The 25,659-nt window shown below is 48.8% G+C and overlaps 1 protein-coding gene across 1 annotated transcript in view; it reads left to right on the top strand.

Annotated features, from left to right (window-relative positions):
* The window catches only part of TENM4 (teneurin transmembrane protein 4), a 759,511-nt gene that overhangs the window by 685,470 nt on the left and 48,382 nt on the right, over nt 1-25,659 (top strand). Inside the window, exons 20-25 of the mRNA XM_061168374.1 lie at nt 1,111-1,372; nt 3,928-4,195; nt 7,030-7,173; nt 9,301-9,550; nt 18,787-19,019; nt 23,124-23,278. Of these exons, the coding sequence (XP_061024357.1) occupies nt 1,111-1,372; nt 3,928-4,195; nt 7,030-7,173; nt 9,301-9,550; nt 18,787-19,019; nt 23,124-23,278 (1,312 nt within the window). The remainder of the gene's footprint in view (nt 1-1,110; nt 1,373-3,927; nt 4,196-7,029; nt 7,174-9,300; nt 9,551-18,786; nt 19,020-23,123; nt 23,279-25,659) is intronic.

Below are 25,659 nucleotides of genomic sequence, written 5' to 3'. Positions count from 1 at the left end.
TGTCAGAAACATGTGATACAAATGGAAACTCGGTTTCCTGGGATTTTAAAAAAAATAAAAGTTCGATGCCAAGGCTTGAATGGGCGAGTACTCTGCCAGGATTGTCTGCAGGTGATGGGAATTAAGATGCTTGAGCCAAAAGCAGAGCTGCCAACAAGTGCCCGGCGATGCCCAAAGGGTGATGAACAAGGGCTGAGTGACCACCTCTCAGCGACACTGCCACAGAGCTCTCATCTCGGAGTTTGGGACCCTGTCTTCTGGTTCCCCTTTCACTTAAGTTACAGTGATTCTAACTGCGCCCTTCTCTGAACTACTTGTTTTGTAACTCCAGAAGCCTGATTGAGCATCATAATCAGAGTTAAAATTACTATTGTTGTTATTGTTGTTTAGTCACTCAGTCATGTCCAACTCTTTTTTGATACCATGGACCTGTAGCCTGCCAGGCTCCTCTGTCCATGGGATTTCCCAGGCAAGAATACTGGGGTGAGTTGCCATTATCTCCTCCAAGGGGTCTTCCTGACCCAGGGATCGAACCTGGGACTCCTGCACTGGCAGGCAGATTTTTTACCACTGAGCCACCAGGGAAGCCCTAAAATTACAGAGGAGTTGTAGAGTCTTAATGACTTAAGAAGAATTTATTGGAACCTTCGCCTTTTATAGATGAGACAGTTGAGAATCAGAGAGGCTAAGTGACTTACCAAGATCACACAGTAGGCCATGGCAGAGCCAGGACTAAGCTTAGGCTCCCTAACGCCAGGGCAGGGTTTGCTCTGCTTTATCTGATAAATTTTCGCTGGGCTTCAGCTCTAAGAAGCCCTAAGTACCAGGAGCACCACAGCAGAGGCTCATCAGTGGCCCTGTGTCCTGGAAAACGGTTCTCCATAGCAGGTTATTATCTGGTCTTGGCAAATTCTCTGTGGTGACTCACTTTCAAAAAAATAATGCCTTCCAGGATCCAGGTCACTGTGCGTGACTGCGGTCCGGTCTTTGAGGTGTTAGGGTCTCCCTCAGCAAGCGCTGAGACCCTTTGGTGTAATTTTTCCTCCTTTCTCTGCCCCTCTCCTCCTTCGACTGCCGCTCCTCTCCTTCGCACCCTCCCCTCCCAAACAGCTTTGACCTGGTCACCAACGGCGGCGTCTCCATCATCCTGCGGTTCGAGAGGGCCCCCTTCATCGCACAGGAGCACACCCTCTGGCTGCCTTGGGATCGCTTCTTCGTCATGGAAACCATCGTCATGCGGCACGAGGAGAATGAGATTCCCAGCTGTGACCTGAGCAGCTTCGCCCGCCCCAACCCGGTCGTGTCTCCTTCCCCACTGACGTCCTTCGCCAGCTCCTGTGCAGAGAAGGGCCCCATTGTCCCGGAAATCCAGGTACACCCAGGTTTCTGAGCTGCATTTCTCCATGCTTTTATTTCATTTAGGGGGTGGGGGAGGATCTCAGAGACAGAGGACAGAGAGAACCATCAACCCACCACCTGGAATCTGATGGCCACGGCGGGGTGGTGTCAGGCTATGACGACCACCACCTTATGCATTTAATAGACATGAGCCCTGTAAAGTGCCTGGCATCCTCCAACATATAATAAATCCCCACTCCCTCTCCACCCTGCCATCCACTTCACTTCTATGTCCCCTTTCCCCAACTTCCGGTGTCTTCCCTCTCTCATTATTTCTGTTAAAAATAGCAATGATAATTTCCACCAAGTGGAGTGAGACAGGAGGTCCCAAATGTTCACATCACACTGAAGAGTAAATGAGAAAATGTGTATGAGATGCCTCACACAATATCTGGCACCTACTAAGTGCTCAACAGATTTTAACCAGTATTATGATGAAGATTATTTTACACGCTCCACCTTCAGGCCAGTTAATGACTGCTGTGGCTCAAATCCAGGCATGTAAGTGCTTTACTCCATTATCATTAAAAGGAAGTAATTTGGAAAAATGCATTTTAATCTGCTATAAATCAAGATAGATTCTTTGCTTCACATAGCTGTGTGGAGTTGAATTTCTTTTGCCATCTGGGCCCAGTTTCTCATAGCAGAAAGGAAGGCTGAAGAAGACAGGGGATGACAGTGCAGAAGCTGGGGGAGAAGCCCCAGCCATCCCACCGGCCTAACGAGAGCTCTGGCAACCGGCAGCTTAATGATCTCCGGTGTCGGGGCAGCGGGGCATTTAGATGTGTCCCTGTGTGTATTTCTTGCCTGGCTAAGCAGGCACATCTCTCTGCCGTGCCCTGTTGAGTGGCTTCAGACACAGCCCACAGGAAGGAAATGCAGCCATTTGGGAATTCTCGTTGCACCCCCAGGTTGAAACCTCACTCCTTTTCAGAGATTCAGCGCCTGTCACCTGTCTCCACCACCAGGCTAACCTTTCTTAGGAGGTGGTTGTTGGTGGAGATGGAGCTTGCTGGAGAGGGGTGGTTTGTTACTCAGCCCTGGTTTGGCTCCAGCAAGACAGCTTCCCAGGAACAGGGACTTTGGAACACATGAGGTGAAGCGTCCTCTTCGTCTTTACAATGCTCCCTGGGCTGAATGTCTACAAGCCTGGCTGGGTCACAAACCTTGCCTATTATCAGATATCATGAAATACATGATATCTGGGTCTCCCCAGTCCTGTCATTGGCTAGCCTTTGCAAGTACAGGGAGATGTGCATTTTAAAGGGTATGTTAAGGAAGGTATTAATAAATATGTATGAGCGCATCCAGATGGCACTCAAGCCCTGCTTTGCCTAGAACTTGTGAGCTGAAGCTGGGGAAGATTGCTGTCGTATAGGCCCCATCCCGGAAACATCATGTGTTTAGGAGAATGAGTGCCAGTGAGAATTCATTCCCGTCTATGACATGGGCAGAAAGGAAGAGGCCTTTCTTTGTGAAGGCCCAGTTCCCCTGTGAACACGAGAGTAAAATAATCACTGTCCTTTTAATGGATACGTTAGCCTCAATTGATTTGACGTCCCCTTCTTGAAACAGAGCCCAGAGCATCAAGCCGATAAAAGTTCTCCCCTTCAGCCACGTGCCTGGGCGTCTTGGCGTTTCATTTCAGCGTCCTGTCTTGGAGCCGAGCCCTTTGCACCAGGAGATGAAGCCCTGCCTTCCCCACCAGGCTGCTCCCCTGGCACAGCCTTGGAGCACGCAGGCTCCGAGCAGCCCGTCTGCCCTCTTTATGCTGGTGAGCTGGGGCCGTTCACTCCTGGTCCCTGGCAGCCTGTACTGCCAGCCCTACCTGATGGCTCCATCAACGTCTCGTAGCCTCTGTTTACCTTCCTGAAGAGGAAAGTCACTTGTAACAGACCTTACCTTAGGAAGGTTTGGAGAGAGTAGCAGTTCTTCTAGTTGAGACAGCTCTCCACATTGATCCCAGGGCACGGTCTGTCTTCACAATGCGCCCTGCTTCCAGCAGCAGCAGCCACAACAGCCATAGTACCATCATCCGGCTTAGAGACATTTACTGAGTTATGTGCTGGGCAGTTTATATACGTGACCTTCCCTGGTCCGCAGACTAACCCAGTGAGGAAACTGCAACGCAGAGGTTCCGTGGGTCTTCTGGGATGACACAGCAGGTGAATGAGAGGTGACATTAAGATAAGTATTTTTTACAAGTGATATCTTATCCTCTCATTGATACAGTGAGTTGAACATCGTCATCCCTGTTGAAAGGAGGAAGAACCAGAGGCTCGAGGCAGGGATGCACCACTTGAGAGTGCTCCCCGGACACCAGGCCTCTGACTCTTGTCTTCCACCCCACTCCCTCCACCCTCCTCCTCCCGCTCCTCTTTGCAGTCTGCTTTCTCCTCCTCCCCCTTCCCTCTCTTCCTTCTCTGCTTCCTCCTCTGCCCCTCCAACACCCAGAGTCTGTGGGGCTGTGGCCGACTCCCCTCTGCCGGTGATTCCGTGACCGTCACCCACTGTGATCTGTCTCTCCAGGCCTTGCAGGAGGAAATCGCCATCTCTGGCTGCAAGATGAGGCTGAGCTACCTGAGCAGCCGGACCCCCGGCTACAAATCTGTCCTGAGGATCAGCCTCACCCACCCCACCATCCCCTTCAACCTCATGAAGGTCCACCTCATGGTGGCAGTTGAGGGCCGCCTCTTCAGGAAGTGGTTTGCCGCCGCCCCAGACCTGTCCTATTACTTCATCTGGGACAAGACGGACGTCTACAACCAGAAGGTGTTCGGGCTCTCAGAGGCCTTCGGTAAGCCTCCCCACCGCAGGGCCCAGCCCCGTCCTCAGGAGACAGGAAGGTTTGGGGGAACGGGGCTCTTGGTCCTCTTCCCTTGTCTCTTCTCCCTCCCTTTTCCATCTCAGAAATGCCTAAGGTCTAGTTGGCCGCTAGGAGCTGTCCGTGACCGTCCACGACCTAAAAGAATGTACTCAAAGGACTGCACGTGGAAAATTTGACCACGGGTTGCATGCATGCCTACTAAGTCAGTTCATTCGTGTCTGACTCTTTTAAGACCCTATGGACCACCAGGCTCTTCTGTCCAAGGGATTCTCCAGGCAAGAATACTGGAGTGGGTTGCCATTTCCTACTCCAGGGGATCTTCCCGACCCAGGGATCGAACACACATCTCTGATGTCTCTCTCCTGCATTGGCAGGCAGATTCTTTACCAATAGCACCACTTGGAAAGTCCAAGAAAGAGGGTTACAAAACCAAAAAGGCCCTTGAAGAGCACTTTGGTGGCATAGGATGAGCTAAAAGAGGCTGGTGCCACAGAGACAGAGCCTTGTAGACATTGTCCCAGTCCCCCCACAGTCGTAGGGCCTGAACTGACCCTGAACTTACTGGAACTTCTGGGTTCTTCAGTTTTGTTGAGGTTCAGGAGCTAAGGTTCTTCCCTCATAAAAATGGCTTTTGGGCCTCTTTACCTCCTTTCCAGTCTGTCTTTTTGTTACTGTTATTGTTGGTTTGTTTTTGTTGTTCTGAGGTGTAGCAGAAGGTGACCACAGCCTCACCTGCAGTCTCCTCCCCACTGAGACCTCAGCTTGCTCATCTCAGCTCCTGGGTTAGAGCAGGGTCCCAGGCAGGATTCAGAGCTGGACTCACAGCAGTCCTAACCGCCGCAGAGCTAATCCTCCAAACATTTAGAGTAACAGCCCTGGAACTCTCTTCTGACCTTTATCCTTGCTCCAGTTTCATTCCCTTTCTAGATTCAGCAAAGGCAGAGTGAGGAGGCAGAGAAGAAGTAATGTAAAAAGAAAGGAGAGGAAGGGGGAAGGAAGCAAGGCAGGCAGGCCACAAGAGGGTCTGTTGAGCATCTGCTCGGGGGGCTGAACTCTCTGTACGCTGATATCTCGGTTAATCCTCACAGCCGCCCTGTGAGTCAGAAAGTGCCCTCCTGTTCTGCACAAGGAAGCTGAGGCCCAGAGAGGTGAGGGGACTTGCCAGGGCCGCAGAGGGAAGGAGCTGGGCCAGATTTTCCCCAGAGCTCGCCTGCAGTTTTGCATTCCACCCCCTCCCCACTGGGCACACTGGGAGCCAAGATGCCTTCCCTACTGTTCACGGTCCCTTCTGGAAACCAAGCTGCTCCTGTGCTGTCTTCAGAAACAGTGAAGCCTTGCCACCTCTTCAGGTGACGTGAGAGCACTGGGTGCCCGCCAGCCCGTCCTGGTCTCTGCACAGACACTGGGGCTGAGGCTTGCTTTCCTGAGAGGACTGGGGACCAGGAAGAAGCAGAGTGTGGCTCCTGGCAGGACTCACGGTCACACCGGGAGGAGATCACAGGAGCACGTTCCAGCGCATTCCGCCTGCCCTGGGGAGCCAGCAGTCTCTCCTGGCACCTAAAGGAAGCTCTAAAGAGCTGCCCAGGTGTTAATTCCCATCTTGAGCATGTGGCAGGGTATTGCCCCCTGGAAAGAAGTGTCTGCCCAGAAAGATGCTTGGAAGAAACTGCACTCCTGTCTCTGCCAGTTCCTTTCCATAGGGCAGTCACAGGGCTTCTTGCAAACCCAGCCTTGGGGAGCCCTCCATGGTTAGCCTGCCCCACAGTGATCCCCTAAGGAGGCCTGGATCTATGAAACAAAAGTGAAACTGGAGATTTTCAAGTTTTGAGACCTCAAAGCAACTTCCAGCTTTCAGAGTACCCTAAAGGAGCTCATTTTCCATGTATTCATTATCAGTGATTTTGAAAATTTTTTTTCTTTGTTCAAGTATTTCCATGTTCATCAATAAAAATGTGATAAATGGGCCAAAAAATAGAAATAAAGTTATCCATATCCTGTAAGCAAATAAAATTAGTTCTTAACATTAAAATTTATTTTCTTTTTTCGTGCATAGTTTTTTTTACCATAGATTTAGTACCACATATAACCAGTCCTTTAACTCAGCATTACCCCTTAAGCACTTTCCATGTCACCCATGACCTTCATAACATGACCTTCATAACCGCAGTTCCCAGTGGCTGCATATTCCTCGGGTGGATGCACTTGCTTTGCTCAACCTCTCATCCCCTTTCAACCTTTAGTTCACTTCCAACTTTCCACTATTATGAATAACACTGCATGAAGACTTTAGTACCTAAAGTACTTTCCATACTAAAGACCATTTCCCTGGAATCAGTTGGCGTGGGTCCTTAAAAGTATTTAGAACATTTGTTTAACATTTCCTAATGATGTACCAAGGTCTTACCCTGTGGCTCAGATGGTAGAGTCCGCCTGCAAAGCAGGAGACATGGGTTCGTCCCCTCGGTTGGGAAGATACCCCTGGAAGAGGGAATGGCTACCCACTCTAGTATTCCTGTCTGGAGAATTCCTCGGACAGAGAGGACCCTGGTGGGTTAGAGTCCATGGGGTCGCTAAGAGTCAGACATGACTGAGCGACTAACACTTTCGCTTCACAGTGAGGTCCCATCGCTCCCCAAAAAAGGACGTTCAGCCTCAGCCTCCCTGGGCTAGTGTTGCACATAGATCTGGTTGCCACTTAGGAATCTGATCCTTCTTTGTTTTCAAACCAAAGACAAGCAGGGGCCTTGCATGCAGAAGAAGAGGCTTTGCTCACGTGTACCTTTTGTACCTTTTTTTCCCTACAGTTTCCGTGGGTTATGAGTATGAATCCTGCCCAGATCTGATCCTGTGGGAGAAAAGAACAGCAGTGCTGCAGGGCTATGAAATCGACGCTTCCAAGCTGGGAGGATGGAGCCTGGACAAGCACCACGCCCTCAACATCCAAAGCGGTGAGCGGATTAGTAGAATTCCAGGAGCCAGGCCCTGGTGTGAGACTTGTCTCATGTGCTTTGTTCGCTGTGAGGCAAAAACACAGGCAGACTCCATAGGCTCACGTGTGATCCACTGGTCAGAAGGCTTAATACAAATACTCCTTGGCGACCTGCTCTGTACTGTCACTGCTGAGCACTAGGGATGCAGAAGTGAGGGGCTTCAAGGGCTGACACTCCGGGCAAGACAAACACATCTCAGGCAATTTTCACACCATGCCATGGATGGTGCCGTCACAGGGTGAAGCGGGGAACACTGTGGGGACGCAGAAGAGAAGCCCCTGACTCAGCTTCTTGGTTCAGCAGGTTGTCTCTTTGGAGGGAACTTCCAAGCTGAGTCTCCAGGGGTCTACAGCATTAGCGGTGTATATCAAGCAGGAAGAACATTCTGGGCAGAGAGCACAGTCCGTGCCAAAGCACTGAAGCCTAAAAGAGAAGTGACTGGAGAGAAGGATCATTGTGCTTTGAGCAAAGGGTGAAATGAAGGGAGTAGCAAAAGCCGGAGTGGGGGGCCTGAGCAGCTGGAGTCCCAGGTAGGAAGATGAGGACTTTTGACTCCACCCAGAGGCAAATCTCAAGCCTCTGAAGGGTTTAAAGCATGAGGTGACACCGTCAGATCTGTGTTTTAAAGGTTATTTATTATTTATTTCCTTTTGGTTGCAGTAGGTCTGAGTTGCTGCCTGCAGGCTCTCGCTAGTTGTGGTGAGCTGGGGCTGCTCTTTGTTGCCATGCATGGGCTTCTCATTATGGTGTCTTCTTTTGTTGCAGAGCACAGGCTGTAGGCTCATGGGCTCAGTAGTTTTGGAACATGGACTTAGTTGCCTCGCAGCATGTGGGATCCTCCCGGACCAAGGATTGAACCCTCTGTCCTCTGCACTGGCAGACTGACGCTTAACTGCTGGTCCACCAGGGAAATCCCAGAGCTGTATGTTAGATAGCTCCCTGGGACTGTGTTTCAAGATTGGACAAGTAAATATGGTGATGATGTCAGATCTCTCCTACCTAAGCTATAGATGCAAGAATGCCCATCAAAGCCACTGCGTTTTGGGGGGCAGTGAATGACAAACTAATTCTGAAGTCTATAGTAAAATAAAGATTTATAAATAGCTGTGGCACTCTTTAAAATAAGAACAAAAAAGAGGCACTTGCCAGATGTTAAGCTATCTTAGGAAAACCGTAATACCTAAAACTGTGTGGTGCTATCACAGGAACAGATAAACAGATCCCATGGGATAGAACAAGGCATCCAGAAACTGACCTGTGAGTAGTAGTTAGAACTCGGTTTGGTCATGAGTGTCAGAAAAGCCAAAATAACTGGAAATAAAAGTCTGGAGGTGAATGAAGTCCAGGGCTAGTTTAGATTGAGTCTCCTTCAGGCATTTCTATGAACATCTCTCGGTATCTCCTCTATGTCAGGTTCTATGCTAGGCACTGAGAATACAGAGGGGGAAGGACATTGTCTCCGCACCTGAAATGGTCTCACTGTAAAGACAGAACAGATAAGTGCAATAAAGAATTCTGTGCGGCGCCATTAACACCGAGGCCAAGAGCCTCCACCTACAAAAAATCACTACTTGCTGAAGCATACAATGATGCGTACCTTTTTAGTAATAAACTGTTTTTTTAAATAAGGTATGTGACTTCGGGTTTTTTAAGACAGAAAGCTATTGCACCCTTTAAAAAAACAGTTCTGTGCTGTGATGGAGACACAAACTTGGCCCGTGCGGTATGTACGGTTTATTTGAGAGGCGGTGAAGCTGAATGGTTCAGAGCCGGGACTCAGAAGTGCTTCTCCTATCATCTGTGTGATGTCAATATGTCAATATGTGATGTCAGGGGTCCCCTGTCAATACCGGGAGGGTAACAGCACCTGTCTTACAGCCTTGTTGTGGAAATCCTATCAGCAGAGCAGCGTGTCCTGTCCAGGACAGCCTGGGTTTCCTTATGGGCTGAGGCAGCCATGGGAGCTGGGTCTGGAAGCGGTAGGCAGGGATCTGGCATCCCTTGCAAAACCAGGGTGACCCTTCAGCCACAGGGAGAGCCGCCCCCAGCCCCATCAGTGACTCTGCTCCTCTGCCCTCATCCCAGGCATCCTGCACAAGGGAAACGGGGAGAACCAGTTTGTGTCTCAGCAGCCGCCTGTCATCGGGAGCATCATGGGCAATGGGCGCCGCAGGAGCATTTCCTGTCCCAGCTGCAACGGCCTCGCCGACGGCAACAAGCTCCTGGCCCCCGTGGCCCTCACGTGCGGTGCCGACGGCAGCCTCTACGTGGGAGATTTCAACTACATCCGAAGGATCTTCCCCTCCGGGAATGTCACCAACATCCTGGAGCTGAGGTATGTTCGGTGAGGCCTCCCTCGCGGTTCCTGGCGTGTTCCTTCGCCACCCTGCGGGCCCACCTGGCAGGACCCACTGGCCTGAGAAGGGGACAGAACGGAGCCTGCCTGGTTGCTTCCCAGAGGCTGACCTGTGAGCTGGAGGCTCCGAGGCAGCCAACGCTGCCCTCCACGGGACACGGAGGTGCAGACAAACCACCCTGGGGAAGGGGAGGCACCCTTGCTGTCCAGGTGGTGGAGAAGGCGGCCAGCCACTGAGTTAGACTCCTTGGAAGCCCTTCAGTCTTCTTCCTGCTTCCTGGCACCAAGCCCATTGAAATGCATCACATGAGTCTTTTTAAAAGGACAAGGGATGGTATCACAAACTAGGCCCCAGTGCCAAGGTTACCCAGCCTGGCCCTGTTGCTTAACAGGCATCAGGAGTTGGGGGCGGTTCTCTGCAGCTGCCCGGTGCTGAGAGAAGGCCCACGGGCTGCTCCTCGGGTGTGTATATGCAACAGAGCCAGCTGTCGCCTTTCCCCATTCTGACCATAAGGGACGGAGCACGGGCACTCTCCCCACACAGGGAGGGGCCCAGTATGTTGGACATCTCCACACCCCCTCAGACGAGGCACTTCAGAAGCAGGGCACTGTCACAGCCTGGGATCCAGGATTCCAGGGGAGCTGTGGTTGGTGGGAGATGGGGGAGCCCCACCTGGGGAGCCCCACCCTCCCTTTCAGGAGAAACTGTTCCGGGTTTCTCACGACTGTTTCACAGTCTCTGCCCATCTGCCCATCTCCTGGGCTGGAGTCCCTGTGAGCGGGATGGGCCCTTGAGCTGGGAAGTAACCAGGGGAAAAGGAAACTCTCTCTTGCAAGGCCTCTTCTATTTGCCTGGTGTTAATATGACCACTCTGCAAGATTATTTTGCTATTTATTTGCTATTATTTACTATTAATTATTACTATTGCCCTTGACAAATAAGATAAAGGAGACTCAGGGAATTTAAGGAGCCTGCCCAGAGTCCAGCTTGGCAGACCCAAACCCAGAAGGCCATCACACAGCTCTGCCTCGCCAAAGTGTCATCACGGGGCCCAGTGGGGGCCACCTTGGCTGAGTGCCATGTTTACTTATTCCCAGAGGTGAGTGCCTGCTGAGAACCCCGCTCTGCAGGGCACGTGGAAGAGGAGGGGAAGGCTGGCCGGCTGGCCACAGCCGTCACAGCCCTGCAGACAAGAGCAGTGTTCACCCACCCCACCCGCGGAGGGACAGAGGAAGCGGAGGGTCTTTGGCTGTGAAAAAAACACAGAAGCTCACATTCTGCGGACTCATAGGAAATCAGACATCAGGCTGAATGAGAACCAGGCCATTGACAGGAGAGTCTCTGCCCATTTTTTTTTTCTCTCTTTTATGAGTTTGACCAGCATAGATACCTGCCAGGGAAATGGGAACCCTCAAGTGTTTTTGCTTTAGTCAACTAACTGCTCATATTGTCTTTCTCTTTCCTGTGCCTTAATGGAGAGAGAGCCATAGGCTAGGGGTCAGTCCACCTTGGCGGAGAAACTAAAACTGGACCACTTACCCTCTCTGGACTTCCATTTTCACATCTTTTAAATAAGAGACCCCACTTTCCCTGTCTCCCTGCCATAGTTGTAGAGAGATCATGGAAGATAGTATGTAAAGAAGGGAGGAGGAAATTACATTGGGGGAAAAAAAATAATTTATTGATATATTATCATCTCAGTATATTTCCTTCCCGTCCTCTTTCCCAGGACTGTTTCTCTGTGCCACCTTCTCCCCTGTAAGGAGAATGTAGCTCCAATTCTCTGTTCTATTAGGAGGACGATCGTGGTGGGCCACGCAGGTCTGGGTCACTCTCGATAGGGCAGCGTGCACACAAACAGAGACACAACAGTGAGCGTGTGTATCTCTGAGAGCGCATCTCTGGGCAGGGGAGGAATCAACCATGTCAGCCTGTCTTAGCCCTGGTGCAAGCAGCCACCCGGGTCAACGGCATCCTCTTCTGCTAGAGTCAGCAGTGTTGGTGCAGGTGAAACCATGCCGCTTCTGTGATATGTAGCTGCTTATAAGTGAGCTCACTGACAAGTAATATCCAATATGAAATATATCAGTGTCAGAGCTGCTAAGTCTTTATTTATTACAGTATTGTACAGAACCATTGCTGTCAAGTTTTCGGGCTGCTAATAATGCTTCTAACCCTGTTGCTAACACTTCATTCTTTCTTCTATTCCCTGCTCTCCTGTCTTCTGTCAGAAATAAAGATTTCAGACATAGGTAAGCCAACCAGCAGAGAATTTCCTGTCTCTCCCTGCCTTCTTGCATGCTGTCTGGTAAGCTGCACATGTCAATTTCAGATCGCTCCATGGTAAATGACTCCTCTGTGATTGGATCTGATTGGGAGTACATCGGCTACAGTGAAAGAAAGTCATTAATAACGGTGAAGGCGGGTAGGGAGAGCCTGAGCTCCTTTCATCTCTGGCACAGCGCAGCGTTTATTTTGGTAGTTTGTGGACATGACAGGCTGAGTAATAGGGGGAAATTTTTAACCTTGGCAGAGTAATTTGCACACCCTAGTCTGATTATCCTGAGAATGAAGGAGGAGATTATCCCCACAGTGTTGAGTGACTTGGAGGATCACAGTGGGAACGCCGTGAGAAGGACTCAGTCAGGCAGAGATCCTGGCAGAAGACAGGCTTCAGATTCATCCGTCTCTGGGCATTCCAGGTGCCTTGGGTTTGGAGGCCGGGACACCAAGGGACCCCTCCAGGAGGTCTGCCAGCAAAGACAGAATGGGGGAGGATGTTCAGACCGTACACACCGCCCACAGGGAGCAGCCCCCAGACAGGAACTTTGTCACAGAGTAGCTCTGTTACGCAGGCTCCCGGTGACCCTGCAGCAAGCAGGAGTGGTCCTCGTCAGACACACCGACGCCCCCGGTCTGCGGTGCTCGTCCGGCTCCTAGGGGATGCTCACCTCAGAGTCGCTCGCCTCACACACGTCTGGGTGACTTGGCAGTAGCCGTGGCACATGCGGTGTGGCTGGCGCTGCCACCCACGTGGCTCTCAGTTACCCATGTGGGCGCAGATCAGACTGGCACTTGGGCGGGCACTTACTGAGATAAGGACAGTAGAGAGTCAGGCAGATCCCAGTCCAACAGTGATTATGTCCATGTCTGTATAAGATGATAGTAGTAATGTGTAGAGGGCACTTACTGTGTAATAGAAAGCAGGTTAAGCGTCTTACATAGATTATACCAATGCACCCCCAGACCACCTTTGAAGTAGTTCTTCATGATACATCCAATTTACAGATGAGGAAACCGAAGCTCTCAATTGTGTGACCTTGAAAAACTGTTTAAATCTATCTGAGCATTAGTTTCTAATTTGAAGATAATAAAATCTCCCTTGGAGATTGTAGTAAGGAATACAGAGGATATTTATAAAGTATCTAGCATTGTGCCAGGCACTCTAATGAGTTATTATTTTTATTATTGTTATTAGTACTATTATCATCATCATCATAACAGTTAGATGATGATGATTATGTCGCTGTCTATCCTGAAAAGGAATTCAATCTTCTTGCAACCAAAGACACATATATTAAAGTAAATTAAATACAATTTGGGAACAAAAGAAAAAAGGAGAAAACACATATATGTGATTACACATCAAATAAGACTCTGAGCTTCCTAGCAGTCAGATTAAACAGAGAAGCATAATTGTTTTCAGGGTTTACGTTACCAGAAATGGGAAAATATGCCCCCTTCTCAGAGGAGGAGTATTTTTCCTGACACTGAAATAGAAGAGAGATATTCAAAGAATTTAGTACGGATGTTACTGAACTATGAACTGATATGTGCCTCAAGTTCAGTTTTTTAGAAAACACAGTACATTTCATATGAAGATCTTGGATGAAAACTAGCACTTCCCATTAAAGCCTCCAGTCAGTGGTGGTGACTGCCTGGGTCACAGCTAGGAGACCGGGGGACCTAGCTGGCAAGACTCAGAAGCCTGGGTGCTTGTCCAGCTTTGCTGCATATTTATGTGGCCTTGGGCTGGTCACGCAGCTTTTCAGGCTTCCAGCTGCATCATCTGTAAATTGAGAGCCGTGATTTTGGTGCCTTTGGTTTGTGCTGTTAGTGACCTTGTGATGTACCCGTGGTGTGAATTCAGAGCTGGCTTCTGCCCTCTCCCAGTTCATTGTTTTCTCAGGTGCTAAAACCTGTTTTGAAAGTGAACCAAAGTAGAAGGGAAAAGTGAAGTTTCTTTCTGCCTTCCAGTTTTCTAAAGACAGTCAGGAGGGAGAAGACCTGGGCTCCAGCTCTGATTTTAACTGGCACCTGGATATTGGCAAATCCCTCCCTCTCTCAGAGCTTTAGTGTCCCCATCAGTAAATGCCAGAAATGGAATAAAGAAATTCTAAAATTCCATCCTCTTAGTCCATTAGCATTTACTGTTCCAGCTGCTCCAAGGAACTGGAGGCTCAGGCTAGGACTCTTAGCCTGTGTGTGTCTCTTCTTTGGCCTTTACAACCTAAATTCAGCCCACCACGCTGGGCATGCTCAGCAGAGAGACCCCCATTCCCTTGGGCATCATCTTCCCTGCCTTCCTTGAGGGATTAAGGATCCTCACCTCCTCCCAGATCTCTCTTCTAGGCTCATGGAGGAATATTTGAAGTCTGTTGTTCAGAAGTACATCTGAACTCAGATCTCCATCAAACCCAGCTACACATACTATGTTAACTCGAAGAGAGCCTTTAGTTGCCTCAGAAAATAGGTTAGACAGACAGTATTAAGTATGACATACTGGTGTTTTTCATTGTGCAGTAACATAAATGTTCTGAAGGTTTCTCAAGGTGACCAGCTGCCATTAATTGGGCTTTTATATTTTTTAATGGAGCGGACACTATTCTCAAGGTTTACATCCTTCATACAATTTTGTCCTCAAAGTAACCCTTGGAAGCAGCTATGATTATACCTATTTCTCAGATGACAAATAATTGAGGCTCAGAGTAATAATTTGCCCAAGGTCACCTATCACATGGGTGACGGGGCTGGTATTTGAACCCCTATCTGTGTGGTTCTAGTGCTCAAGCTGTTTCTACTAGTTCCAGGAACCAGTGGATCAAGGTCTGCCAAGACTGCTGCATGATGTGGTCAAAGGACACCCCTTTGCACAAGGCAGGTCTTATACTGAAGGAGAGGGAAAATCCCCATTCAGAAGCAGGGGATAGGTTGCCTTTGGTGCCAAGAGACTCCTGGGCTCACAGCTCCTACTAGGAAATTCTCCACATTGTCCAAATAGAGGTCAGAGTAAGGCCCACTGCAGCTCATTTACTTCAGGATTAATACCCTATCAGTTCAGTTCAGTCGCTCAGTCTTGTCCGACTCTTTGCAACCCCATGAATACTTTATAGCGCCTAAGATTTTGTGTAATTTCCAGAGGTACCAGGGTTGTGTTTAAGGAAGTAGGAAAGAACGCAGGTCTTCAGGAACTCCTGCCCAGAGTCTGGCAGCGGAACTGTGAGCCTGCTCAGTGCCCAGCCCTGCCCAGGGTACTGGAGATCCGAACCAGATCAAACAGGGTCTCTGTCCACAGCACCGGGCCTGGAGTCTCAGCGGTAGGCCATCTGCCATCTCTCACATCTATGGTTTGTAAAGTATTCTAAGGAAGGCCCACCTCCTCTGAGTACAGATAAGCAACATCAGCATCCCCTGAGAACTCGTTAGAAGCGCAGACTCTCGGACCACACCCAGAACTACAGAGCCAAAATCTTCATTTTAACATGATTCATGAGCACATCAAAGTTTGAAAAGCTCTGCTCTAAAGGCATGGTTTCCAAAGCCAGCTGGGCCTCAGGAGCAACCAAGTGATCTTCAAGCGACAGATACCCAGGCCCTTCAGATGGGTAAGACTTTTTTTAAAAAAACAAAAAAGTTTTCCAGGTGAATCTGATGTGCAGCCATGTTGAGAAGCATCACCCTACGATCCTTAGCAGTGGGTGTTTCCTGTCTGTAATCCCAGAGAAGCCGATAGGCATTTACTCACTGATTCATAAAGTCAGCAGGCCTTTCTGAAACACTGACTCTGTACCAGCTCAGGGCTAAGCAGCAGGAATTTGAAGCCTGGCCCTGGCCCTGCCCCTAAAGAGTCCAAGATGTCCTTGAGGAATCAGACAGCTAAGCAGAAAAGGGTCTTAAGGTGCTGGAGGCACTGAAAGTATAATGTGCTGAGAGTCTGGCGGAGACACAACAGAAGAAGGAGGGGAAAGCAGGGACCCCAGAATCCAGGAGAGGTAGGCATTCCAGGTGAGGTGATATTGGAGCTAAGTCCTCAGAGATGAGCAGGTGCCCTGGGCGAGAAAGGCAGAGGAGCTTTCTAGGCCCTGAGGAGCAGCTCGGGGAAGTGGAGCGAACACAGACTCTGGCATCCAGCAGATCAGAGATAAATACCATCCTGCCACTTAGCACTTTATGGCCCTGCTCAAGTTTCAGGTTTCTAAACATCTCTCATCTCAGGTTTCTAAAGCAGTTTTTTTTTTTTAAGCACCTGCCTTCTATGGTTATTTGTGATGAAAAGGAGGTTTTGCATATAAAAGGCTAGCACCATGTCTGGGACAAACGGGTGCCCAGAGATGGCAGCGGATGGTTCCATACCAGCAGCCCGGGCATCCCCAGCTCTGCCCCTAGGACTGGGGGCGCTGCTCCTGGGAGAGGTCCAGGTTCCGCTCCCAGTGCATGTGGCCCGAGGAAGAAACGAGCAGAAGATTGTCCAAGAGCTCTGCCAACTCGAAAGGGCTGTTGAGCTGGATCATTTCATTTGAAGCTGATGATAAGGCTGTGAGCAAAGCAGGGCAGGGACGCCATCGTCTGATGGCCGAGGAGCCCACCACTTGAACCATTTAGGTGGCCTGTTGAAACTAGAACCCACATTCTCTCAGTTCACAACTGGTGCTCTTTTCCTTACACTTAGCTGACGAAACCCCAACCTCAGATTTGTTCTGGGGCACAAAGAGGGGGCCACTGAACAGTCTGCCAAATGCCACCCTCTTCTGGAATTCACCGATCTGAGAAACGTCACCTAAGTGGCACTTCTCTGGGTCGGTGCAGGAAGACATGAGCCAAAATCTCAGGATGTGGGGGCCTCCTCTCAGTGGACAGGGACCCCCCCATATTCCTCAAGGACCTAGATTCTGCCTTGGTGAATAGAACTCGTTTATTACGGGTGATACGAAAAGAAATGAAAAATTGACCTCCAGCTGTCATCAAGAATCAGAAAGCTCAAGGCTGCCCCCGCATTGCAGAGTAGGATCTAAGGTCACTGCATTTTATTTAGCCAAAATCAGTGTTATCTGGGAAAATTAAATCTGTCACATGTTATAGGGCAAGTCACAGGGGACATGTCCAGATAAACAGGACATCTCTCCTGCTACCACCACTCCTAAGAGAGAAGTTACAAGAAAGCTAAGTAATTTGATTGAAAATACTGTTTAAATAAACTAAAAATGGAGATCTCATGCACTTAATGGCGGCTGTGGGCTAGAAAAGCATCGAGCTGAACATTGGAAACACAGAAAAGAATAAAATCCCATCTCTTCCCATCAAGTAGTGACAGGACTGGGGAGACAGAGTGAAAAGTGAAAGTGTTATTCGCTCAGTTGTGTAGGACTCTTTGCAACACAAAGAGCTTCAGGCTGATTCTTCACCACCTGAGCCACCAGGGAAGACTTTGGGAGGCAGATACATAAGTAAATAGCCAGAGCATTGTGTCCAGTGTCCTGTAACCCAGATACGGAAAGATAAGGGTCTCAGTGCATAGAGAAGAAAGGCTGGAGGAGGTTTGACAGAAAAGGTGCCGTTTGAGCTGACACCTGAAGAGTGAATAGCAGTTCAGCAGGCTGAGAAGGGGAGAGTATTTTTTGTTTGAGGGACCAGTTGTCAGGATGGCTGATGACAAGTGGTGAGGGTATGACCTAGACAGGGAAGAAGTTGTGAATCATTACTACCTGATAGCAAAGCTCAGGCTTAATAAGAGATACCTACTCTGTAGTCCTCTCCAAAGACAAAAACAGACATAATGACTAGTAATTAAAATAATAATTATGATTATCAAGTGCCTACTGAGGGCTTCCCTGGTGGCTCAGATGGTAAAGAATCTGCCTGCAGTGCGGGAGACCTGGGTTCGATCCCTGGGTTGGGAAGATCCCCTGGAGGAGGGCATGGCAACCCACTCCAGTATTCTTGCCTGGAGAATCCCCTTGGACAGAGGAGCCTGGCGGGCTACAGTCCCTGGGGTCACAAAGAGTTGGACACGGCTGAGCGACTAAGCAGAGCACACACAGCACTGCGTGCCATGCACTATGCTGAGTGTTTTTCACATATAATTTATATAACATTTTATTTAATGTTCCCAATATACCAGCAAGGTTCACACGCCTATTTTGCAGATGAAGAAAACTTGAGGCTCAGGAGACCAGGTCAGTTGCCCAGGTTTCAGAACCACAAAGTGACAGAGCTAGACATGGAACCCAGACTGATCTGAACCCAGAGCCTGTGCAGTTTTTCCTGCCCCATGTCTGGAGATGCCGCCTTGCCTGCGCCATCTCTCTGTACAGTCCCTGTCTAGCTTCCCTCTCCTCTGTCAGCGCATCCTGCTCTTCGTGGCTGTTCTGCAGAAACAGAACTATCATCAGCACAGCTCCCCTGTTCTGTTTCTTCTTGCCTAGCTGTTGCTGCCAGTTACAGACTAATCTTGTAGTTCATTTGTGTCTGGCTGCAGGAAGGAGACTACTGGGCCCCTGATGAGTATAACATGAGTGTCAAAGGAAGACGCCGTTGACACTGGCTGCAGTCCAGTCTGACTGGGACCTTAGCAGTCCATCCCAGGATGGGGGTGGAGCTGTTATAAAAGCTGCATGGGGGAAGACCTCGTGTGTTGCTTTGTTTAGTTTTGAAGTGTTTTTTAAAGTCAGATCCTTTCGTGTCTCTGGTCTGAATTTACAGACCACCTCTGGTCAGCCTCATGGATAATCTTTTTAAAGAAAACACAGGCATCGCACTGTTGGCTGGGCATGACAGTCATCAACAAGAAGCTCTTGCATTCGTAAGAAAGGCCAACCACAGAGGTCAGAAAAATCGGGGATTGTCCCCTTTTGGGCTTTATCTCAAGTTGTGTATCTATGGCTGCCTGTCAGGAAAGAAGAAAGTGCTCACCGACTGGCCTGTCCTTGTTTTCCAGTCACAGTCCGGCACACAAATACTACCTGACCACAGACCCCATGAGTGGGGCCGTCTTCCTGTCAGACACCACCAGCCGGCGGGTCTTCAAGATCAAGTCCACGGTAGTGGTGAAGGACCTCGTCAAGAACTCTGAGGTGGTGGCGGGGACAGGTGACCAGTGCCTCCCCTTTGATGACACTCGCTGCGGGGATGGTGGAAAAGCCACGGAAGCCACACTTACCAACCCCAGGGGTAAGGCTTTGCTTTCAAAACTCTCTCAGTAACATTCATAGGGGTAGCTCCATTTCCAAAAGATAAACCTGTTTATCATTGCGAAAAAAGTTGGAAAATGCTAAGAACTCTACAGAAGAAAGTTTAAGCTGTCATAATTCAACCTGCCAGAAATATTCCCAGTTAATATTTCCTATCTTTCCCCCTAGCCTTTTTTCTAAGTGTTTGTGTGTAACTAATGCTCACCAGAAACAAACCAAATTAAGTCACATTGAACAAGTTGTTTTAGTAACCTATTTTTTCTAAGTGATATATCGTAAATATTTTTCTACGTCATTAAAGAGTCTTCTATGAATTTGCTTTTAACGGCTATATAGTATTCCACCAAATGGATGTCCCGTTATTTGTCAGTCCCCTCCTGTTGAATATATGTGCTACCTTTCATGTCATTGTTTGATTAAAAAAAAAAGTGGTAGTATATCATCTTTGCACATGTTCATGTCCTATAGGATGGGTTAACTTTTAAGTTTCAATTCTGAGTTCTTCAAAAAACTGGACCTCTTCACACCCACAATTCCTTTCCATTCATTTATTCAGCAAGAATTTGCCGAGTATGCAGTGCACTGTGCGTACATAGATAAGTTCATTATAGCAGAAAAACAAGACTTGAATGTAAATCACTGAGATGGGAGAGGGGCAGAAGTGCTCCCTGGGGTGCAAGGAGAAAGAACTGTGCATTGAGAGTCCAGAGCCAAGGGAGGCCTCTGTGCCCAGAAGACTGGGAAGGCTTTTTGGAGGAGAAGCCATCGTTGTCAGCAGACATCCGTCAGCACGTGTTCACCGTGCTGCAGGCCCTAAAGCCAGTGACCTATGGTGTCTAAGCCACAGGGTTCTTGTCAATATAATAGGAGTAATAATATCTTCTGTGTCTGCCTCCTAGAATTGTTCTGAGAGTCAAAATTAATATGTTTCATATGATGTCCTATAAAAATGTCATGAGCGATAGTTTTCTTAAGTAGTGCCAGATTTCAGGGCTTGGTTTCAAATGTGAACTGCAGACTTGTGAAGTCAGGCAGTCCTATATTTAAATTCAGACAGTGCTGCCTAATGGGAACCCCTGGTGGCTCAGCTGTAAAGAATCTGCCTGCAACGCAGATGCAGGTTTGATTCCTGGGTTGGGAAGATCCCCTGGAGAAGGAGATGGCAATCCACTCCAGTACTCTTGCCTGGGAAATCCCATGGACAGAGGAGCCTGGAGGGCTACAGTCCATGGGGTCACAAAGAGTCAGACACGACTTAGTGACTAAACCACCACCACGACTGCCGTTGCCGCCTAATAGCTGTGTGACTTTGGGTGAGTTGTTTAACCGCTCTGAGCCCCATTTTCCCCCTCTAAAGAGAAATAAACTGCGCAGTTGTAGTCCAGATTAACTGTTATGAGGAATGTAAATACTTGCTTAGGACAGTGGTACCAGGCACATGATAAACATCTCATAAATGGTAATTCCTATTCCTGTTATGTTGTATGTACAGAATATCATGTATCATTCCTAATCTGTCTCTACCACATACCTGAAGTGATCAGGTAGTAACTCCATGGGGTAAATTTTGTGACACCTGTGGTTAATCTCCTTCTGAATTACGATTTCCTAATACTGAGAGAGTAGCCTGGAGTGGAAAGAACACTGGGCTTGTGCTCAGGGAGCCTGCATTACGATTTTGCTCTGCAGCTCCCGGCTCTGGGACCTCCTCTTCTGGGCCTCAGTTTTCCTTTAGTAAATGTGCAGCTGGGGCTAAATGGTCCGTGAGAGCCCTTTTGGTGACAATGTTCTATTCTCTTAAAATTAGAACAGTTTTTTTTTTCTGAGAATTTTTATTCTCTCAAGATCTTTTCTCATTTTCTCCACATGTGTGTGTTCTCCACCCTCCGCTCACACATACACACACACACACACAGATGTAGTGACAGGGAAATTGCCCCAAAGCCTGTAATTAACCCAGATAGAAATGACAAGAGTGCCAGGATTTGCAGACACTGTGCAACAGGGAGGAGAAAAGATGTCCATCTATTTAGCACAACAAAAGGAGAAAAAAATGAAGTCATTAATCAGGGCACACATCACTTCTATTAGCCTGTGCAGCCAACTCTGTAAACAAGAAACCCAGTTGTTCGTGGAGCATTCATCAGTCCCACAGCAGATGGAGAAGGACCAAGCACAGCCACACAGACAGGAAAGTGCCTGTCTTAAGCGCCTGTGCTTAAAGAGTGAAATGAGTTTATATTCTAGGCAGGGACAGAAGGAGGACGTCCCCCGCTCTAAGGCTGCTGGTCCTCCACGTGAAATCACTGTCCAGCCCTGAGCGGCCTAAAGCAGCGGGCAGGAGGAACCGCAGCTCCTGTGGGTGTTCATCACGCAGAGGCCCTTGGGTGTCTTCACCCCACCCTCCTGAGGGATCATAGACCTGTGGGCCCTTGAGAGCAAGCAGAGTGGGTTTCATGTTCTCATAATTCTAAGTCATTATAATAATTGCGAGCTAACTATTACAGGTCAGATGTTATTACCTGCGTTTTATCCATGAAAAAACTGGGACTTGGAAGTGCAGTGACTACCCCAAAGGTTATGTAACTGCGAGGCTTTATAACTTTCAACGTCTCCACCTCTGTGAAGCTTTTTCTGACCCCTTCTTTCAGTTCCTGCCCCCAGAGAAAACAAGATGAAACTGACCGGAATCTCCTTTATTTCCCTGTGAACTGCCCTGGCTTCTGTCGCTCCCTGAGTCCAAAGTCATTCCTGTGCCCCTCATCTAGACCATGCGATCCTCAGGGGCACACCCTGTCTGTCTCTCAGCCCCAGGACCCCTCAGCGGTTCACACTTCTATAGGGTATGTCTGACTCCTCTGATTCTAGACGTGTGGTGTCAGTATCACCCGTGAGCCTTGGTCCTAGTCCCAGCCACCCTGTGAGTTATTAATGGTATTTCTGGGAGTGAGACCAAGCAGATGTGTGTGTATAAATAGATGTATTTAAAGATTCTTCAGGTGATTCTTATCCATATCACTGGTTAAGAAGTCCTCACTTACTAGAGTGTTTCTCAAACTTTGATTTATGTCATTTTACATCATTATCACCCAGGACACTGGTCAAAAATACAGGTAGCTGTCCAGGCTGCACTTGAGATTTTGTGAACCAGGTACCTGGGGAAATAGTGCATTTTAGCTAGCTCCCAGGTGATTGTCATACACATCCAAAAATGAGAAATACAGATCTAGAACAATCTTTTCGTTTCATAACTAAGAAAACAAATGCAAGGACATCCAGTGACTTGCCCGAGGTCACACAGGTGGCCCTGGAGAAAGTCAGCAGGTGGGATAGTCTAGCAAATGGAGGAAATGAATGTTGAATAATTCATTGTGCCTTTTTTAGACATGAAATTCACCAATATTCCCTACACAAATCCAAAGGGTTCTTTTTTAGGCTCTATAATTCAAAAATAACCAACGAAACTAGAATAGTAATAGAGAACTCCCTAGTGGTCCAGTAGTTAGGACTCTACACTTCCACTGCAGGGAGCCTGGTTCGATCCCTGGTCAGGGAACTAAGCCAAGCCACATGGCATGGCCAAAGAAATTAAGAATTAGAACAGAATAATATCAAATAGTAATAGACTAGAAAAGCGTGAGGGATGATTGTCCTGGAAGAAAAGAAAAATTACTGCCATCAAGGAGATTTGATGTTTATAATTTCAGGTCTTCAGAAGTAGGTTAATTTACATAGTCCACCATTTTGACATTGAAATGTTCCTCCTTGCCACTACATCTAGTGCTTGACTCTCAGCAGTTATGAGTCTAGATTTTGTGGATGACTGAGATGATAGGTAAATATCTCCAGAGGCAGCAAGGTAGAACAACCAGAGGCCTGGAGAATCTGAAGACCTGGGTGCTGATCCCCATTGTGCAAGTCCCTGGGCAGCTGTCTCCTCATCTTCAGAGAGGGGATGAATGTCGTGGGGAAGATCTAATCAAATCACAGAGGAGACGTGCCCGTCAGCCTGCACGTTTCCATGAGTACGCGGATTGTAACCACCTCTAAGGCTGAACTTCCTATTTGGGCTTCTCCACCCCAGGCATCACCGTGGACAAGTCGGGGCTGATCTACTTCGTGGACGGCACCATGATCAGACGCATTGATCAGAATGGGGTCATCTCCACCCTGCTGGGCTCCAACGATCTCAGCTCGGCCCGGCCCCTGAGCTGCGACTCTGTGATGGATATCTCTCAGGTAAGGAGAAGGCTTCGTCCGCTGGGGCCCTGGATCAGCATGCTTGTCCTCTCATGGGCACCCGGCTCGCCTGCTGGCCATTCGTCTTTGTAGTGCACAAGGCTTGTAAGCACACTCTTGGTGCAGGGCTTCTTAAGAGCACGAAGGACACTCAGATGGGTTCAGCACAGTGTGGGGCTCTGGAAGGTCTCCATCAGAGGTGACGAGTGGGTGATACAGGAAGACCCAGAGGACTGAAGAAATCTGCCCCATATAGCCCTCAAAGGCAGGAGAGCCTCATATAGTGTAAATTTAAATCCGTAACCTCATAAAGTCACAGATACTCAAACACTGTTCTCCTCCTGGGCTGTCAGGTACGTGAGGACAGGAATTCTGTCCACCTTTTCCTCTGCTGTAACCAGGGGGCCTGGTACACAGGAGCACACCCAATACTTGTTTGTTGATTAATTCGTTAATGGATTGATTGAATCCCGGCTTTGCCACTCACCAGCTGTATAACTTTAGACAAGTTGCTGAGGTCCTCTGAGCCACACTTTTCATATCTTTAAAATAGAAATAATTGATGTTGGCCTGGCAGGATTGCCTTGAGAATATGGAAACAGTGTATGCAGGGCTCCGAGCACCACTCAGCACTCTGTAGGTGATGGCTACACAGAAATTCTAGTCCTACTTTCACAGAGGAGGTGACATTTGTGCCAGCTTTTGAAGGTTGAATAGGAGTTTGTTGGGTGACAGGAAGAAAGGAGACATTTCACACAATGGAAACTGCATGTGCAATGGTACAAAGATGTTAATGGGCCTGAAACATTCAAGGAACTTTGGAAGATTGAACACTGAGCATATGGTTCTTAGAAGGAAGCAGCAGGAGTTAGAAGTGGAGGTGTGCTTTGGAGTCCGTTAGGGAAGGACTTACCTTACCACACCGGGATTTGACCCTTAGCGAGTGGGCTCCAGGAGCCCAGCGTAGACCCAAGAGAGACACGAGGTTCTGGCTGCTGGTCAGCGTGTCCCTAGTTTGTCCTACAGCGACTTGAGAAGGGATGTGTCCTTTATTGCTCAATCCTTTAGTAGAACCTGGCTGGCGCTGAATCAGTGAATATCCATCTTGTCAAGATTAGCAAAGCCAGAGATAGAAGGAGGTTCAAATTGCATTAAATTTCGAGTTGGTGTTAGCAGTGGGCACACTTGGCTTTGTAAACCCCCTCACTTCTAGGGGAGCATGCATACAGGCCCTTTGCCACTCACTGCCAACCTGCTGCCTGGGTTCAACAGGTGACGGAGGCTGGGAGGCTTCCCAGCTCGTGCCCACCTCTGCTCCCAGCGTGTCGCCGAGCTCCTTCCCCAGACCTCAGGGCTGCTGCGGGCGGTCCCGCAGCCGCGTCGCTTCCCTGTCCGATGCTGGTGTGGTTTCCTTCTGCACCAGCTACTGATTGTTATGCTCCCGAGTGGGAATCTGTTCTCTACCACTCGTCTTTCCAATTTGGCAGGCTTCCCCTTGCTGGCTCGAGGGTTTCCCTCTCTGGTCTGTGAGCAAGCTTGATTTACCCCGTCAGGAAGCGGCCACAGCCTGAGGATGTTATGTCCAAGTCTCTTCAGTTCTCCAAATGGGCCCTCCACCAGCCAGCACAGGGTGCCGAAAAATTTTAATCTACACGTTGGAAAATTGTGTAGCTTTAGCTGGAGGTGCTGCCAAGCAGCCAGATCAAAGACTTGAAAGACAACTGGCATATTGTGGAGGGGGAAAAAAATCCACGCTTAAATTCAGAAATCCTGGACTGAAATCTCCTTGCCCCTGGTCCTCACCACCCTCGCCTGAATTGAAGCGCGGGATTCTTTTCACCACACTCTCTGACATAGCCATGAACTCTGATACGTGTGTATGGGAAGGGGCCTGGCTTTAGTTCTCAGAGCTTCCTCCATCACAGTCACACAGCTGCTCTGCTGTGCTGGGTGGAGCAGGGAGGTGGGGCAGAGAAATGAGAAACAGCTCAGAGGCAAGAATGCAAAGGGGAGAACCAGGGAGCCTGCTCGGACTGAAGACTAGGTAGGAGGAGAAAACAGAGGGAGGCAGAGAGTAGAGACGTAATGGGAGACGCTGCCACCTGTCCGGAACACTGTTTCAGAACCCGGCATTCATTCACAACTCTGCAGCCTGCGGCCACCACAGACACTCAATATCACCCTGTCCGTAGTCCAAAGTGACTTCCTGAGAACGTACTGTGTGCAGGCACGCTTACAAATGGGGACACAGAGGTGGGTGTGCCAACTTTTCTTGGTCAGCTGTCACCATAATCCCTCATGGAGTCGCAAAGAGTCGGACACGACTTAGCGACTGAACAACGACAGTAATCCCTCAAGGTAGGTATCACATACTCCATTTT

The sequence above is a fragment of the Dama dama genome, chromosome 2, assembly GCF_033118175.1.
Source record: "Dama dama isolate Ldn47 chromosome 2, ASM3311817v1, whole genome shotgun sequence".
Taxonomy (NCBI): domain Eukaryota; kingdom Metazoa; phylum Chordata; class Mammalia; order Artiodactyla; family Cervidae; genus Dama; species Dama dama.
This window is presented reverse-complemented; position numbering and strand designations above follow the sequence as displayed.